Source organism: Mercenaria mercenaria, chromosome 9 (genome assembly GCF_021730395.1).
Source record: "Mercenaria mercenaria strain notata chromosome 9, MADL_Memer_1, whole genome shotgun sequence".
Lineage (NCBI taxonomy): Eukaryota > Metazoa > Mollusca > Bivalvia > Venerida > Veneridae > Mercenaria > Mercenaria mercenaria.
In genome coordinates this window covers 6,543,007-6,561,110 of record NC_069369.1, presented here as the reverse complement: position 1 = coordinate 6,561,110, position 18,104 = coordinate 6,543,007, and the positions used below count along the sequence as shown (strand labels likewise).

Sequence of the window (18,104 nt, the reverse complement as noted above, 5' to 3'; positions counted from 1 at the left end):
GACCTAGTTTTTAAGCTCATGTGACCAAGTTTTGAACTTGACCTAGATATCATCAAGATAAAAATCCTGACCAATTTTCATGAAGATCCATTGAAAAATATGGCCTTTACAGAGGTCACAAGGTTTTTCTATTATTTGACCTAATGACCTAGTTTTTAAAGGCACGTGGCCTAGTTTTGAAATTAACCTAGATATCATCATGGTGAACATTAATTGTCTCCAATTTTCATGAAGATTTCATGAAAAATATGGCCTCTAGAGAGGTCACAAGGTTTTTCTATTTTTAGACCTTCTGACCTAGTTTTTGACTGCAAGTGACCCAGTTTCCAATAGGACCTAGATATCATCAAGGTGAACATTCTGACCAATTTTCATGAAGATCCATTGAAAAATATGGCCTCTAGAGAGGCCACAAGGTTTCTCTATTTTTAGCCTACTGACATAGTTTTGGACTGCGCGTGACCCAGTTTCGAACTTGACCTAGATATCATCAAGACGAACATTCTGACTAACTTACATAAAGATCCAATAAAAAATGTGACCTCTAGAGTGGTCACAAGCAAAATTGTACACACGCACAAACGACAGACGACGCGCGATCACAAAAGCTCACCTTGTCACTTTGTGACAGTGAGCTAAAAATCAGAATCAAACATGCCTAGTTTGAGAAACAAGACAAACAACAACAGATACACTTAACTGAGTATGAGAGGGTGCAACAAGAAGAACAGAATCACAAACAACAGATGGTACTGATGGAATTTTATATACAAATGAAAAACAAAATACATAAAACGATCACGTTCCAGAATATTCAATATACTGTGGTTGAACTTTGGCAACTTTTCTGTATTCCTCAGTGAGTGTTTTAGGGCATCTCATCTTGTTCCAGCTGACTGGTACAAGGCTTGCTCCTGAAAATTTTTTTTCTAGTAATTGCCAGATACTGCATACAAGATCTATGAGAATGTGGTATGTTGATTTTAAAAAGTTACACATTACCATTTTTATTTTGCTGCAACAGTAATCTAAGTTAATTAATCACATATAAAGGTTTCAAAAAAATGAAGGTCTACTTTCTACTTTCCATATGGGTTTTGTTTTAAAAAGCAATTTAAAAACAAATTAAACCCTTTTAAATACATTTTTGTATATTAAATATCACAAAACTTAATTGACAAAACTGTTGTAGTTACAAGAATGGTAACCTTGGTACAGCCATATTGGATATGTGACAATATTCAATCACACACATGTGGACTTCAAACAAGTACTGACTTGGCTTATACATATTTTTGTTTTTGTTTTTGTTGGGTTTAAAGTGACATTAACACAATTAAGGTCCTAAAAGAACTCCAGTATTTGATGGTGGAGGAAGACCAAAACTGCAGCACTGAGCACTGTTTCTGACACTGGCAGGCACACTGGTAATATCAAACACCTTCAGTAAGCCAGCTGGATGACTTCCTCCCATGAAGCTTCTATGCCAAAAGCAATGTTTAGAACTCACATCAGTGAGAGGTGAGTGATCTGAAATCACGTTCTTTAAATACTCTACCGAGACCCCGTCTGCAAATTTAACTGATAATACCCCACCATGAAACTAGGAAAAGAACCAAATATCTATTGATATGTCTTTAGCAAATCATCAACTTTTTCAAAACTTCTGGATATATCTTTATATAACATAATTTTATATAAGTTATGTCTGGCAAATCAAGGTGAAAGGATTTGGCACTTCATCTTTTGACACACTAATTGGAGATTTAACTACACTTAGGGCAAGGTGTTTTAAATCAGGAAGGTCTAATACGGGGAGTAGAAACTCCGTATAAATCAATACATTTATCTGTACTATGCTGTCGTCCATACCTGTAAATATCGACCAGTCGTTAGCGATCGATATTTTGTTTTCGCCACTATCGATTAGCGCGTAATTAGCATATTACCTCATGTTAATCATGGAGCTATAACACTTATTGTTCAAAGGGTTTACCAGTCACATGTTAAGTGGCGATAATTAGATGATCAGAGATTGATCTAAAGGGATTCTGAAGCAAAAACAGCATGCGACTGCATGTGGTGATATGCTTAATTATTATGAATTAACTCGAGCTCACTTCCCTGAAGAAATATTTTACCACGTAACTTCAAAGGTTTATCAAAGGGCCGATTTTTGTTGGATTTGAATAAAAAAATGGAAAATAACAGAAAGCTGACACTTTGCTTAATCTTGTAGAGCCATAATTATAATTATTGTTTATAATGTCAGATTTCTGCATACAGAAACAAATATTCTTCTTGAACGTAGGGAATGTTTCAAACGAAATTGTTGTTTAAACTCCAAAAATTAGTTTAATAAATTTAATCTTAAAACTGATGTGTGAAAAATACAATGTATTTAAATTAAAATAACAATATTTTTTTTAAAAAAGGCCGACAACGAAGTTACATTTAGTATTCCGAACTTTTAGATAAAACTGCAGAAAATCATCTAGGTTTAACACGCTTTTAAATGGTGAAGAACAGAGCAATATCATAAACAAATATTTTCAGGCAACAGTTTACAGTTTTGACTTGCTATTTTCATTAAAATATGTCCTAATTTTTTTATTCTAAATACTCTGAATCAACAAGGCAAATATCATGTAAAAAACGACATCTTTCTCTCTGGGTAAGACAAGTCTAGATTTTGCCATTTTCACAGGGCGAAAAGTAACATAAATGTAGATATTTTCCATTTAAAAACAGATGCAGGCAATAATTTCATGGCAGAACTTTTGTTTTCAACAAAAAATTCAACAAATGCTTTCCCAGATTTTCACTGAAAGGACGAGTTAAACTGTAAGGCGTAAGTGTTTGAGTAATAGCAGAATAACCTACGGCATACGCTTCGATTGGACGACAGCATCAGATAAGATAAATGCCTGTTTCCAGTCCCCGTATCAGTTGTTCCAGTTTAAATTAAGAGTTCAAAATCATAATTTTGGTGACAAATATTTTCGCATACAGATTTCAATAAAATTTCTTACAGTGGTATAAACATTTTCTACAATATGCTGAAATAAAATACTAGTACACAGGTCTATAGATACTTTCTCAAATTTTTAAAGCAAATTTTAAGGATTTATTTAAAAACAAAGTCGAAACTCGGTATCTCAAACTCGCTTATCTCGAAATTCTGCTTAGGTCGAAGAAATTTTCAAGTCCCGTCAAATTTCCTTCTTTATATATGAAATTCAACTTCGGTTACGTCAAAATTTGACTTACCGAGACTCTGGATGTGTCGAAAGGGATTTTCAGTCCCACCAATAAAATTCAAGTGCATTGTGAACTCGGTAAGTCAAAGTGAGAAAAATATGCAATAAAATTTTACACATTTCATTGTGAATGTGGTTGGTTTTTAACACATGTCCATGTAAATTGCCTAAGCAGAAAGCTGTGATGCCGACATATCAAAGCTGCGGCGATTATCAAAGTGAGATGATAAATTAAAATCTGTAAAAAGATCCTTTGGAAGCAAAGAATGCAACCAAGAAGAATAATAGCAGATTCGGTTTGATTGAGTCTGTTCATGAGAGGTAATGAAATGTGTAACACCTCTCACGCCCCCTTAAGCGGAACTCTATTACACATATGTTGAATGTCATACTTGTTTGCATGTGCCATAATGGTAATTGTTTGATGTAAAAAAATTCTTTTAGATTTATTTAATCAGCAGTCATTTGTATTTGAGACGTTATGAAAATTGCATTTTATTAAAACTAGTGAATTAATAAGTTTGACCAGTTGGGATCTTTAGGATAAATTAGAGGTAATCGCGGTGAGACTGTATAAAAATAACTTCTTGGGTGAAAGCATCATTCATTCAAAATGTCAGATCGAAATGCTATTAATCCTTTGGGAGGGAAACGTGGTACAAAAAGGAAGCGTGACTTAAAAACCGAGTTTCGACTGTATTTCAACATTTTGTTATATGTGTTTGGTCTTTACAAGGACCATAATGTCCCAAGCTTTATCAATTAACACACTTGTTGCCATTTATTTGTGACATGATTTATGTTTCTAATGTCGGAATATTGTTGGTTCAGGATAAATATGGTACCAAACATAACTTAGGAAGACTAAAACTAACAACACTGCTAATGTCCCAAGTCATATTCAGCATTTGAGACCCCTGATGAGTAACAAATAAATCATAATTATAAACTGACCTGCTTCACTGGTTGCTATGACAACTCCAAGTTCATTTTCTGCTGTGGTAAGAAGATAAGACTGAGAGTCACCAAGGGAGATCACTCTAGCAATCACAATATCACCTGGCCGAAAACATTTATACATCTCAACCTGTCAAGTAAACAAACTGACTGATTTCTTGCAAACTTTTTACATGTCAGGTAAACCATCATTCTGTAAGCTCTCTCAATATAAAGCAGTTATTAAGATTTTGGAGAGCATATAGTTCATATATATACAAGTATATCGATGACTGATAAAACATTTGTAAATTTGATATCAGTTTATTTCAAAACAATTATATTTTACTTAAAAATGTAACAATTAATACATTCTGTTCTTTGATTACTTGTCCTCCATAAATAGATAACAAAATTCTCCTTAATGATCCTAGTGGGGTACAATCACCTCATACAGATCATGTTCTGTCTTTGAGAACATTAGCCTTGTCAAGACTTCAGTCTATCAAGATAAACTGTAAGTCTTGTAGCCACAGATATAAAAGAAAAACAGGCTTAAGAAATGTAATGTACTCTGTCAAATATAGAACAAGTAAGCAATTAAATGTAAATTAAACCTTATCTTTTTCTGTGGCCCTGACATCTTCCTTCCTGAAATATGATCATTTAAAGAAAAACAACATTTTTGTAAAAATACAAATCTTTTTCTGATAAAGCGAGTCAAATACATTATGCTTTTCACATACTGCTTTAAAAGCATGACAAATGGTTTGCCTATTAATAAAGGTACATTGCAGATCAACATTCAGTTTTGCAATGATAAAGTTAAGATGAAGAAATATCAATTAAACAAGTTTGTACTAGGGTTCTCAAAATGATTTTCCTATAGCCAGATACAACCTGCAAAATTATAGCTTAGAACACTTTATAGTGATAGAACAAATTGTGCATTTTTGTATAAATCATTCAAGTTATTTTGATAATAAATTATCAAAATACTTTATCAAACAGAATTTAAAAAAAAACAATAACATATACATAGAAGTGTCTTTAATACATATTATTCTTTTTCAAAACTATTTTAAGCAAAGAAAAATCAATTTGGATGGCATAAGCAGAACAATTTTCAACAGCAAAGAAGAACCACTTAAGACAGAAAAGCAGAACTCTGTTAAATGTCATAAGCAGAACCACTTTAGACACAAAAGCAGAACCACTTCAGAGAGCAAAGCAGAACCACGTTTGAAAGGATTTCAGTTATGTAATGACAGGCAGTTAACCTAACCAGTGTTCCTGGATTCTGTACAAGTATAAACCTGTTCTCTGCAAGTAACTGCCAACTTCCCCACATGAATTATCAGAGGTGGAGGACAAATGATTTCAGACACAATGTCTTTTATCAAATCAAACATACAGCCTGCGTGAGGATGAAACTCATGATCCTATGATCCGTAGATCGATGCTCTCCCTATTGAGCTACGCGGGTGGGTTTATATGTACTTACCACATAAGACAGTAAAGATGAACCACTTCAGACAGCGAAGCAGAATCACTTTAAATGACATAAGCAGAACAACTTTGAGACACAAAAGCACAACCACTTTATACAGAAAGGAAAACACTCAAGACCGCACCACTTCTTGACAGCAAATCAGAATCAGAATCACTTAAAACAGTGTAAGCAGAACAATGTCAAATAGCAAAGCAGACACACTTTAGACACAGAAGACCAACCAACAAAGATAGATCAATATGGAGAAGAGAAACCTAGAGGTTCATGACATGTTCCTCTAACAACATGCTGGTTAAACTATTTTGTCAATTTTCTACAGCTTCATTGAAAGTTTACACCATTTTATCCATTTTAAAACTTACCGTATCATCCCTCTAAAAGAATCTTTTAAGGCTGTTCTTCCGACTTTAATAATGGCACACTTGCAGAACCTGGGGTTCACATTGGTCACCTATAATTACAATTATATTATACAGTCATGGTAGTGGCACAGTTGTATATAGCTTGTCGTCTGAAATGCTACCATGCTCAAACTTAATGATTGTGATGTATCAGATATTAATCCTTACAGGATATATCCAATAAGTTATTACAGTTCAACCATTTTAGATCATAGATAATATCAGATCTCAGAATCTTTAAAAATACTATTTCTGTCTTTGTTTTAATCAACACGATTTGTTTTGTTTTTAATTGAAAAGCAGTTCAGAAGACTTCTTGGTCATCTAGTGGTGAAACATGTATTTCTTCAAGCCTCATTTTGCCTAAAGCTTTCTGAGGTGTAAAAACATTTCAATTATTGCACAATTTCAATATCCATCAACTGTATAAGCTGTATAAATTTCATCTGATGAAAAACTTGAGCCAAAATTGTGACAAGAGGGATAAAGTTCTTGTGTTTATGTCAGACAACTGGAACTTGGCAGTGGTACAATTCTACTTACAGTATAAATCATTATTACAACACCTCATACATATAACTCTAAAAAACAAAAATTTCTTTCCCATTCAATAAAATACTCATTAAATGAATTACTTGAAACAGACAGATGTAACCAGATTTATCTAAAGGTATCTTACTACAAAATCTATTCAATAAAAGTGTAGTGGTTACCCTAGCCGAGACAAGTGCATCCACGGTTGGTACAACATTTTCTTCTGCATTCCTGATAACTTCAACCAAGGTCTACAATAAAACACTAGAATGATAGAACCTACAACAGTGGACTGTATACATCACAGGAATTACCCAACAATCTTTCATAAGCGACAGATTTATAAAACAAAATAAACAATTTTTATCAGATAGCAAAATCTTATGCAGTTGTGAGTCTTTTCCCCTTAAATTTAAAGTATATTTTCTGTTGAAAAATTTGAAAATGTAATTATGCCCATAATAAGAGTGCCAGACTGTCACAAAATACGCCCGTCATCAAATTTGGCCTAATTCAAGGGCCATAATCCAAGAGTGCCTGGGGCGATTTTCCTGGTTATCGAACTTGGCCGAGATATTATGCCCACTAAACATTGTCACCAAGTTTGGTGAAGATCAGATGAAAACTGTTAGACTTAGAGAGCAGACAAGGCTAAATTTGCAGATTTTAAATAATTCAAGGGCCATAATCCAAGAGTTCCTGCGGCGATTTGGCTGGTTATCAAACTTGGCCAAGATATTATGCCCACAAACATTAGTGCAAGTTTTGGGAAGATCGGATGAAAACTGTTCAACTCAGAGAGTGGACAAGGCTAAATTCACAGTTTTTCGAGTAATTCAAGGGCCATAATCCAAGAGTGCATGGGGCGATTTTGCTGGTTTTCGATCTTGGCCATGATATTATGCCCACAAACATTGTCACCAAGTTCGGTGAAGATCAGATAAAAACTGTTGGACTTAGAGGGCGGACAAGGCTAAATTTGGAGATTTTGAGTAATTCAAGGCCCATAATCAAAGAGTGCCAAGGGCGATTTGGCTGGTTATCGAACTTGGCCGAGATATTATGCCAACAAACATTGTCACCAAGATCGGTGAAGGTCGGCTGAAAACTGTACGACATAGCGGACATGCTTTTGGATGCCGACCGCCCACCCGCCACAGGTGTTCACATAATATGCCCTGCTCTTTCAGAGACGGACGTATAAAAATGGCAGCAATGAAAGATAATCTTTGGGCAATGAAACACATTTATAATTATGTCCAGACTGTGCTATATTCAAATGTAAGCTGCGTAAGAGTTATATGTACATCATACACAGTTTTCAAGTCCCTTACACTGTAACGTATTTATTTTAGTTAAAATTAAATGATCAATTTGTACCCCCATTCTCGTACATAACACTTTCTTACCATTGTTTTAAATCATATCAGTTTGTATTGTTGTTAGCAATATAATAGAAGTAACTTATAATTACAATATCAATGTAACCCGCCCGCTTAGCTCAGTAGGTAGAGCGTTGGTCTACGGATCGCAGGGTCGCGAGTTCGATCCTCGGGCGGGGCGTATGTTCTCCGTGACTATTTGATAAACAACATTGTGTCTGAAATCATTAGTCCTCCACCTCTGATACATGTGGGGAAGTTGGCAGTTACTTGCGGAGAACAGGTTTGTACTGGTACAGAATCCAGGAACACTGGTTAGGTTAACTGCCCGCCGTTACATGACTGAAATACTGTTGAAAAACGGCGTTAAACCCAAATCAAACAAACAAAACAATATCAATGTTTCAATAAGACTGACACATTGTTCAACTTGTTCAGTAGTCTATTATCTAACCTGTCATGCCTCCATAATTTCTACATTTGTCAGAAATTGTTAAATAAAAAAGTAAAACGAAGTGAGTTGAGTTTATTTGTAAAAGAACACTACTGTAGTCCTGGGTTTGCAAAATGTCAGCATTTGTTTGAAACACCAGCAGCAAAAACTGGTATTTACTGGCAAATTCTGATACAGTCATAGTACGTACATGTAGTGATGATAGGTAACTTGGCCTGACAACTACATTAGCCCTTACCCTGCTAAATTTCTATAATGAACGTGTCCATCTTTCAATTTGGACAGTACCATTAATTGTTAAAAGGGGTGCTGCCCATACCAAAAAGTTATTGACTGAATGGCGAACAGTACAGACCATGCAGACCATGGATGTGCAGGCTGATCTTGGTCTGCACTGGTCGCAAAGGCAGAATCACTTGCAGCCAGCAGTCTAAGGGTTAGTCATGCAGTATCACCTTAGTGTAGAACAGATAGCTCTTATGCCATACCTAGTACGACAAATAATAAAAGTGTTGCATTTTTAAAGTGGTTCAGTGTACAAAATGAAATGTACATCTGGAGAATTGTGCCTTTTACAATACTGTAATAAGTTTAGCTGTGATTAATTTTATCTTAAAAAAAGATGTAACTTACAACACCGTTATCATTTTTTGTAGTTGTCAATGGACCAGCAAGTGATGAGTAAATAAAGCTGTTCCTTGTGTATGTACCTCTGCCTGCTTTCAGTTTGTCTTCTTCTCTGCATAAACGTTGCCCTGAAAATGCAATCAGAAGACACACTTAACCTTTAGCCTGCTAAATTTCTAAAATGGACTGGTCCATCATTTAATTTGGGCATTACCATTTATAATTTGAAGGGGTGTTCAATGAAAATTTACTGACTGAATAGTTAACAGTGCAGACCATGATTTGCCTGCATGGATGTGAATATTGATTAGCGAACATCTAGACAGCCCTATTCGGGTTGGGTAGAGGTCGATTTCTATGATTGTAGAAGTGGGCCTACACTTGTATCTTTGCCCCCAAATTATATTCGACAAACACGCTACAACTGGAAATGTGAAGAAAAAATGTTTATTCTTGACACATGTGAAAAGTGAGATCCAGGAATAATGTTATATGGTCCTACATATGATTTAAGGTGCCCGATGGTCTGGTGGTTAAACACGTTTGACAGATCCACAGTTCGAATCCCATTCCAGGCACTGGAAATTTCTGGGATACTCTTGAGTAGAGGATAAATTTTGGCGACCTGAGTGATAAACCGCCTTTGAACATGTTTGTCATGAAAAGGGCGCTATATAAATCTGGTATATCAATAGTAATTTAGTCTGTGTCGCGAAAACACATACATGTTTTAACTTAATACAACGTGAACAATGTAGGAAAATAAAACATTAATAATTTGCCTTCCATTTTGTGAAATTATCTTGTATTTCATGTCCTCAAAACAGTAGGTTTCTAACAAAAATATCAAAAATTTATACCTGGAACACAAATCATGGGCGCAGACATCTTGGAATATTCCAATTTAATAGGTTACTCCAACCTAGTGTCTGTATCAAAACAACAACTAAAATTATATATAAGAAAAAAAATGTAGAGGTGTCGAAATAAACTGTGAACCACTTTTTCAAATCAGAATACTGATCGGAAACTTATGTTATGTTTAGACAATTACCTTCACAAAAACCGGTAGGCCGATTTATCATTTGCACCCCTCAGAAAAATGGTCATGTCCATAACAAAGTGAAAGTAGAATGGCAGACAGTTTTTCTAATCCGAAAAGACTAGTAAGTTTTATTGATAAAACCCAACTTTTAGCTCTGCTGAAAACAGAAGGGGGGGGGGGGGGGGGGGGGGCTATGCCTCCTCGTACAAATCGTTTACCCTCGAGTTTCAATGCTCTTTCTGTTACTTATTTCCTGAATCCTTGAACTTTTATCTTTCCAGCTATGCAGTAACATTTTTTACGCAAGGCTGATAAAGTTTACGCAAAAGGTTTAAAGCTATAAAACTCTTAACATCCCATTATGCTTATCAGGTCATGACCAGACTGAAAGAGAATTTGATTAACCACAGATTGCTACTAATTTTACTTTAAAGGTCACTTTGTGAGAACAGCAAAAAGACTTTTCTTGAATAACTTACCTGATATTTTATAACTAATACAGGTTATAAAATGCTTGAAAAAGTAACTGAAATAGGTTACATAAAACAGTTACACCCCTGACTGGTACATACATAGGTTTAAATCACCAGAAAATTCATAATTTTGCATATTATTTAATAATTTTTACATAAATCAATGAGGAATTGAATCTCCTTTTGATACATGTAAGTTTTATTTGGATTTATGACCAATTTGTGAAATTATAATCGGCTTTAAACCTATAGCATGTAAAGCGTCGGCAGCGATGAAAATTTCATCAGAAATTGCTTCCATTATTTTGGTCTTTGAGTGTTTGACGTGAGTGGGGAGATTGTCCATATGAAAAATCTTCTCTCAATATTTCCAAGGATTGCGTCAAATTTGTTGGACTATATGTACCTGTAGTTCTGGCTACCATAACTTAATTGACGCTGTTTTTATTTTCTGATGGTTATGTCCATCAGAGATCCATAACAGCGTATAAACATGTCTGAGCTGAAATTTTTTAGCTAATGTACCTGCAACCAGTGATAGATTAGTTTCTTACATACATTACAATAAAATACCTTTCAACTCTCTTGCTTTTGAGGAAAATGCTTTTGAGTCTTACTAATTTCTCGCGATTTTACAATTTTGTGAATTATTGGGCTCATTTTATATATAGTATTGATATAACCCAAATTTGACATGTTCAACATAGCATTAAGAGATTGTCTTGTTAAAAGACATTGTGTCTGAAATCATTCTTCCTCCACCTCTGATTCATTGTGAGGAAGTTGGCAGTTACTTGCGGAGAACAGGTTTGTACTGGTACAATCCAGGAACACTGGTTAGGTTAACTTCCTGCCATTACATAACTGAAACACTGTTTAAAAAACGTGTTAAACCCAAAACAAACAAACAAAGCATCACTATAATTTTATATTTACAGGCCCACCAAGCTGGAAGTTATGATTCCGAGTTTGAATTTGACAGTGAAGCAGAAAGAAAAAGGTTTGTTTTTCAATTGTTACATGTTTAACATGTCGTTAATAGTTAGTACTCTTCTGGTTTAGAACTAAACAAAGAAATTATTTATAAATTTACTTCTTTTTAGTTTCCTGGGTATTTGAGTAACTTAAGGAAATCCTCAGGGAACCAAGCACATGCAAGCTCAGGAAGGCACATTGGTAACACTGCTGACCTTTCACGACCCATCTGTATAGCTTTTTTGAAATAAAGGCTCCCAAATTCCAGGTGTGATTTCCTACTCACTATGATGAGGGGCAGGCTATTGGTAGTCAGCAATATTAAGCATTTAGCCACAGAGATTTATTTGTCCTACCACTTCAGGCAGAAACGTCTGTGGTTATTACTACACTGTATAACTATTTTGTGTGTTAGCAGATACTGCTATGGTTGTAGTCCTGGCATCCAGAACTCTAAATGCCGCTTTTTCATATGCATATAAACCGGGTGCACTGAAGTATCTTAAGCTATAAATTACATACAAAGCTTTCTTTCTAAACAGTACAAGTTGTCTCCCTTTATCTATGATCTTTGCAGGAGGAAGTATGAAGATCTTGCAAAGAAAGAAAAGAAGAAGAGGTCAAAAAAGGGCCACAAAAGGGAGCTGGAGGATGAATATGACAAGTAAAATTATTTCAGATACATTGTACTATATTCATGTTTTTTTTAGGTAGAATTATTTTTATTATACAAGTTGTTCAGCAATGTAACTTGTATTTGATACAGCCGATCTGTCAAGACTCAGCAGATACCTCTGGAAAGACTGTACAGAGGCTGCTTCTCTGGAGAGGTCTGAGTTTTCTGAGAATTTTGTTGAATTAGGAATTAAACCGTCTGTCTTTGTAGAGAAACATCCAGAGCTAGCAAGACAATTTATTTTTGCACATGATATTGAGTATAATTTATGTTAGTTCTTAGTGTATGCTATGTAATTCAAAATGTTAAACATTTTTTGTCAAATGAGAGAGTAAGATGATGATGGTAATGTTCATTAATCCTGACTTTAAGTTAAGTTTGTGACATTCAATTTCAATGACAGACAAGTGAAACGCTAGTCTCAAATTTTAGATAGACTGTAGGCATTAGTAAAGTCCGGAACAGAGAGTGTCCACCCTGTCTGGATATTGTTATTGTTGTTACACTAAGTTTATGCTTAATCTATAATAAGTTTTTCTGCCATTTTTCAGAGAGGAAGGGCGTATAATGAGGCACAGAATAGTGAGTATGAATGCAGTATCCTTTTATATATATATGGTTGAACATGTCTACAAGTTGTTAAGGATAGTACAGGTCAGAAAATACAGCTTCAAGGTTTCTTGTCAAGACTTTGTAGAGCCCTGATAGTACCTGGAAGCAGGTCTTGAATGTCAGTCACTACTTCAGGTTGAAAGTAAAATGTCTGCAAGTTCCTGCATTATTCATATACATTCTCATCTTTTGAATTAGTTTGCTTACTGGTATTTTAGCTCACCTGAGCACAAAGTGTTGAGATTTTGCCCTATTTTGTCATTTATCCGTCATGCAATATTCATCTTTAACAATTTCACTGTTTACACTCTAGAGGTCACAGTTTTGACCCAATCTTCATGCTGCAGTGCTTAGAAAGAATGTTTGCCTAAGTAATATCTCAGAGGATTAAGATACTGGGTTATATGGGATATACGCAACCTCTGTGCCTATTGAATTTGTGAAAATTTAAAATATTTATTTGCAGGCTATTTATTACAAGTTTTATGACATAAATGTGAAACTCATAGTTAAAGCACTGTTTATATACTTACAAAATATTGTATTGGCATGAATGCAGATATCCAAAAAAAAAAAAGACAAGACATTTTATATTGAGGAAAGTGACTTGCCGTGTGAAAAAAGAATAACATGATGGCATTTTCATTTTTGTCAGTAAATTGGTCCATTTTATAACAAATCTACTGTACATGTAACGGTACTTAAGTTTGGTGATAAGAGAATAATAATTGTATATTCGTTTTCTATAGAAGAAAATCAAAGTATTAAAAATACTTCAACGCTGGCAGTTGTTGAATAAAGCCATACAACTGAAATGAAATTTTCATGGGAGAGACAGGCCTGCAATATTTGAAAAAGGATTGATATCAAACTAACTCAAGCATAGCTAAATTATATTTTATAGTTGAATGAAATTCCCAGAAATTTTTCAGCAAAAGATATATCTATAAGTAAATATCAGCAGGAAAACATGGTATTGTTGAATGAGTAAAGTGAAATGATTTTAACAGCAGTGCAGTCTGAGGAAGAGGCATATCTCCATCTACTGTCATTTTTTAGCGGAAAGGGAGATAAATCAGTAATTTATGAAGCTGAATGGTTCTACACTATGGATCATCCAAGTTTTTAAAGGCACTAAACAAATGCTCTAATTGGCCAGTTTCAACTTGCAAATATCTGTTTATGTTGATCAGGTTTTAATACAAAACAATAAAGGTATGAAAATAACTTAGAGCTGTTGTGAAACTTAAAATAATTATTTACTATCAAAGTCTACACCAGGAGAAACAATCCTCATAACTCTGATTTGAATTGTGACAGAGTTATGCCCCTTTTTAACATGGAATTTTTTGGTAAAAGTTTTTATCAAGTTTTTACTGGCAAATTTTAAAGAAGTTGAGTGCGCTGTCATCAGGCAGCTTGTTGTTTTTGCTATGTAGTATCAAATTATTATTGGAAAAAATGAATTGTTAACATTTTTAACTGATACATGAAGGAAATGTTGCGATGCATGGAGAACATCCAATTTCCAGGAGCCCTAACGTGATAAACTTTCTGTGTCTGAAAGTGGCTCCTCTTGTTAATCTTCTGGTATACCTCTCACCATGTGAAATATAATATATTTGTTTTCTACATGTTAAGTTCATGATTGCTAAAAGTGAAATTGCCAGAATGCTTTTTAGTGGTTTACAGACCACTTGAACTTCAATATTGTGAATGAAAGGTTTTTGATTAACATCTGAAATAATGTTGTACCTTACTATTATTTTAAAAATATTGTTTTCTTTAAAGGAAAATTTAAGGTAATTACGATAGGGTTGAAATGGATTCTTTGAAACAGAGAGGTTTTACAGTTGTTTTGGACCATTGCATAAGAAAATTGATAGTTGTACCAAGCAGCACTAATTCAAATGTGCATACATTGAATTTTGTTCGAACACTTTTGTTCATAGCCTGGAACTCCAAGTGTGGTGGTAGAAGTCTGGCGAAAATAACTCAAAGAGGCTATCTTGACTGAAAAATAATTTACAGGAATTGATTTAGCATGTGATGAGTAAATGATATAAATATACCAGTAATCTGCAGAAGTTATATCATTTTGCAAGAAATACATTCAAAAATATCTTGTACAGATGTGACCCCTGACTAAATATCATAGAAATCCTGGTTAACAGTCCAGAGGCCACATGTATTTTTTCCCTGATTTAAGGTATAGGTCCATGTTTCGGAGAAAAAAGTTTGAACGTCATCAAATCATAGAAAGAAAGCAGTGTTTTACATGAAAATTTAACAGCGTATCAAACATTTATATTATTCTACAAAACCATTGCCAGTTTACTGATATATTTATCGAATTCCGGAAAGGGACTGCATGAAGGGCCACACTTCTGGACAGTTCAGCGGCTTTAAAACCTCACCATTTTTTAAAAGCTGTTACATGTCTTCGTTTTGATGCATTTGCAATATCGTGCAAGTGTTTATACTTTACATAACTAGGTAAAACATCGTTTTTGACAATTGTTTACATTTATTTCTTTACAAATGGCATTCTTATTTAAAGGGGGACAACTCATTAAGAATATTTTAAGTATCCAACTCTGTGGGACAGAACAGTAAAACATGTATTGGACAAATAAGTTGTGTGTCAAGATGCTGCTCATTTACTAAAAAATCTGTTGTTTTGTGATATACTGCTAAACCTTAAACAACTTGTTGTGATAATTTTTGTCATGATTAATAAAGTCTTGGTGAATTGCAGAAAAAAAACTGAGAGGCTTAGAATATTTTCAACCTGAATTTCATGAAACCTGGTCAGAATGGGTTTTTAGCTCACCTGAGCACTAAGTGCTCAAAGGTGAGCTTTAGTGATCACCCTGTGTCCGTCGTCCGTCCGTCCGTCCGTCGTCGTCAACAATTTGACTGTTCACACTCACATTTTTGGCCCAATCTTAATGAAACTTAGTCAGAATGTTACCCTTGATAAAATCTTGGACGAGTTCGATATTGGGTCATCTGGGGTCAAAAACTAGGTCACCAGGTCAAATCAAAGGAAAAACTTGTTAACACTCTAGAGGTCACAATTTTGGCCCAATCTTAATGAAACTTGGTCAGAATGTTACCCTCAATGAAATCTTGGACAATTTCGATATTGGGTCATCTGGGGTCAAAAACTAGGTCACCAGGTAAAATCAAAGGAAAAGCTTGTTAACACTCTAGAGGTCACATTTTTGGCCCAATCTTAATGAAACAGTCAGAATGTTACCCTTAATAAAATCTTGGACGAGTTCGATATTGGGTCACCTGGGGTCAAAATCTAGGTCACCATGTCAAATCAAAGGAAAAGCTTGTTAACACTCTAGAGGTCACAATTTTGGCCCAGTCTTAATAAAACTAGGTCAAAATGTTATCCTTAATAAAGTCTTGGACGAGTTTGATATTTGGTCATCTGGGGTCAAAAACTAGGTCACCAGGTCAAATCAAAGGAAAAGCTTGTTAACACTGTAGAGGCCGCATTTATGATTGTATCTTCATGAAACTTGGTCAGAATGTTAATATTGATAATCTTAAGGTCCATTTTGAATCTGGGTCATGTAGGATCAAAAACTAGGTCACCCTGTCAAATCAAAGGAAAAGCTTGTTAACATTGTAGAGGCCACATTTATGACCATATCTTAATGAAACTTGGTCAGAATGTTAATCTTTATGATCTTTAGGTCAGGTTTAAATCTGGGTCAGCTGGGATCAAAAACTAGGTCACTAGGTCAAATCAAAGGAAAGGCTTGTTAACACTCTAGAGGCCACATTTATGACTGTATCTTCATGAAACTTAGTCAGAATGTTAAACTTGATGATCTTTAGGTCAAGTTCGAATCTGGGTCATGTTGGATCAAAAATTAGGTCACGGGGTCAAATCAAAGGAAAAGCTTGTTAACACTCTAGAGGCCATATTTATGACTGTATCTTCATGAAACTTAGTCAGAATGTTAAACTTGATGATCTTTAGGTCAGATTTGAATCTGGGTCATGTTGGGTCAAAAATTAGGTCACAGGGTCAAATCAAAGGAAAAGCCAGTTAACACTTAAGAGGCCACATTTATGACCATATCTTAATGAAACTTGGTCAGAATGTTAATCTTGATGATCTTTAGGTCAATAGGTCAGGTGAGCGATACAGGGCCTTCATGCCCCTCTTGTTTTAGATTGAATTCAATAAAACCTGAAATTTTCTACTTTAAAAAGTCATATATTTTTGGCAAATACCGACTTTATTGATAAAAATTGTTGATTTCTTCTTTCATTTTTAGGACACTGAAATAATTATACAGTTTGAACTTTATGTTTGTATATTTAAGGGAATTCTTGCACTTGGTGCCATGTTTAAAGAGAAATCAAGAGAAAATCTTGTCAAAAAGTAAACAGTAGTGTGATTATTAGGCTATTTTCCAATAAATAAGGGGAAAAGTTGCAATTTCACAGCCATTCCTCTTTGCAAATCAATGGCTCTGTCATAATACTGTGATAATTACACTTGTTAATGTCTCACATCGGAAGAGAATGGTAAAAACTCCATACTTAGCTTAAGCACAGTGGTGGGTACCAGATATATAGTCATTCAGCCTGACTAAGGTGTGATAGGTTTATTATGGTTTAGATAATGGGATGTGTTGCTATTTACATTCAACATAATCAATGGTTCAGTAAATTTTAACATTACACACTGAACGATTCTGCTTTCAGTATAACATGGAAGCTAAAACAAATTGAAATACCAATGAAATTGAAAGCATCTACACAATACAAATTTCTTGTTTCAAAATTAAGATATGTCCATTATCCCTTACCCTGCTGGACATGATTGATTCTGCCTTTGTGACCAGTGTAGATCATGATCAGCCTGCACATCCGTGCCCTCCAACAGCTCCCTTTAGATCAGTAAATGAAAATGACTCAAGATATTATCAGACTTAAGAACTGTAACCAAATGTGTAACTTTTTAATACATTTAGGTTTTATAAAATTGGGAAAAAAATATGGTATGCTTGATTGGGAAGAATCTTCATATGATAGATTGCATTAGTAGAACAAACTCAACTCATTGTCAGGCCACAGCAACATCTAGATATGATGTATATTGTTCAGTGACTCAGAATATAACTGGTAATTTTAACTCGAAAATAAAGTTTGCTGGTCCCATAGAGTTCAAGCGAATGAAGTTC

General features: G+C 34.6%; 2 protein-coding genes across 2 annotated transcripts in view; one reads left to right on the top strand and one right to left on the bottom strand.

Moving 5' to 3' along the window:
* Positions 1–747: 747 nt before the first annotated feature.
* LOC123547706 (exosome complex component CSL4-like) lies at positions 748–10,079 on the bottom strand. Its single transcript, XM_045334969.2, has 7 exons — positions 9,968–10,079; positions 9,114–9,235; positions 6,824–6,895; positions 6,072–6,160; positions 4,814–4,847; positions 4,215–4,347; positions 748–914 (listed from the first exon to the last, which is right to left on the bottom strand). Exons 1-7 carry the CDS (start codon positions 9,993–9,995, stop codon positions 799–801), a joined length of 594 nt encoding a protein of 197 aa, XP_045190904.1. The 5' UTR covers positions 9,996–10,079; the 3' UTR covers positions 748–798.
* Positions 10,080–10,187: 108 nt separating this feature from the next.
* Positions 10,188–18,104, top strand: part of LOC123546409 (protein FRA10AC1-like) — a 69,105-nt gene continuing 61,188 nt past the window's right edge. The window contains exons 1-4 of the mRNA XM_053550753.1: positions 10,188–10,273; positions 11,564–11,625; positions 12,178–12,264; positions 12,828–12,873. Of these exons, the coding sequence (XP_053406728.1) occupies positions 10,241–10,273; positions 11,564–11,625; positions 12,178–12,264; positions 12,828–12,873 (228 nt within the window). The 5' untranslated portion in view covers positions 10,188–10,240. The remainder of the gene's footprint in view (positions 10,274–11,563; positions 11,626–12,177; positions 12,265–12,827; positions 12,874–18,104) is intronic.

Bases quoted from the DNA above. Each gene is read 5' to 3' on its own strand.
- LOC123547706 (XM_045334969.2), bottom strand. From the start codon at position 9,995: ATGTCTGCGCCCATGATTTGTGTTCCAG. The intron at 6,161-6,823 runs GTAACCACTACA...TTGTAATTATAG, and splicing joins ATGCACTTGTCTCGGCTAGG to GTGACCAATGTGAACCCCAG. The intron at 4,348-4,813 runs GTTTAATTTACA...TTTACTTGACAG, and splicing joins GGGCCACAGAAAAAGATAAG to GTTGAGATGTATAAATGTTT.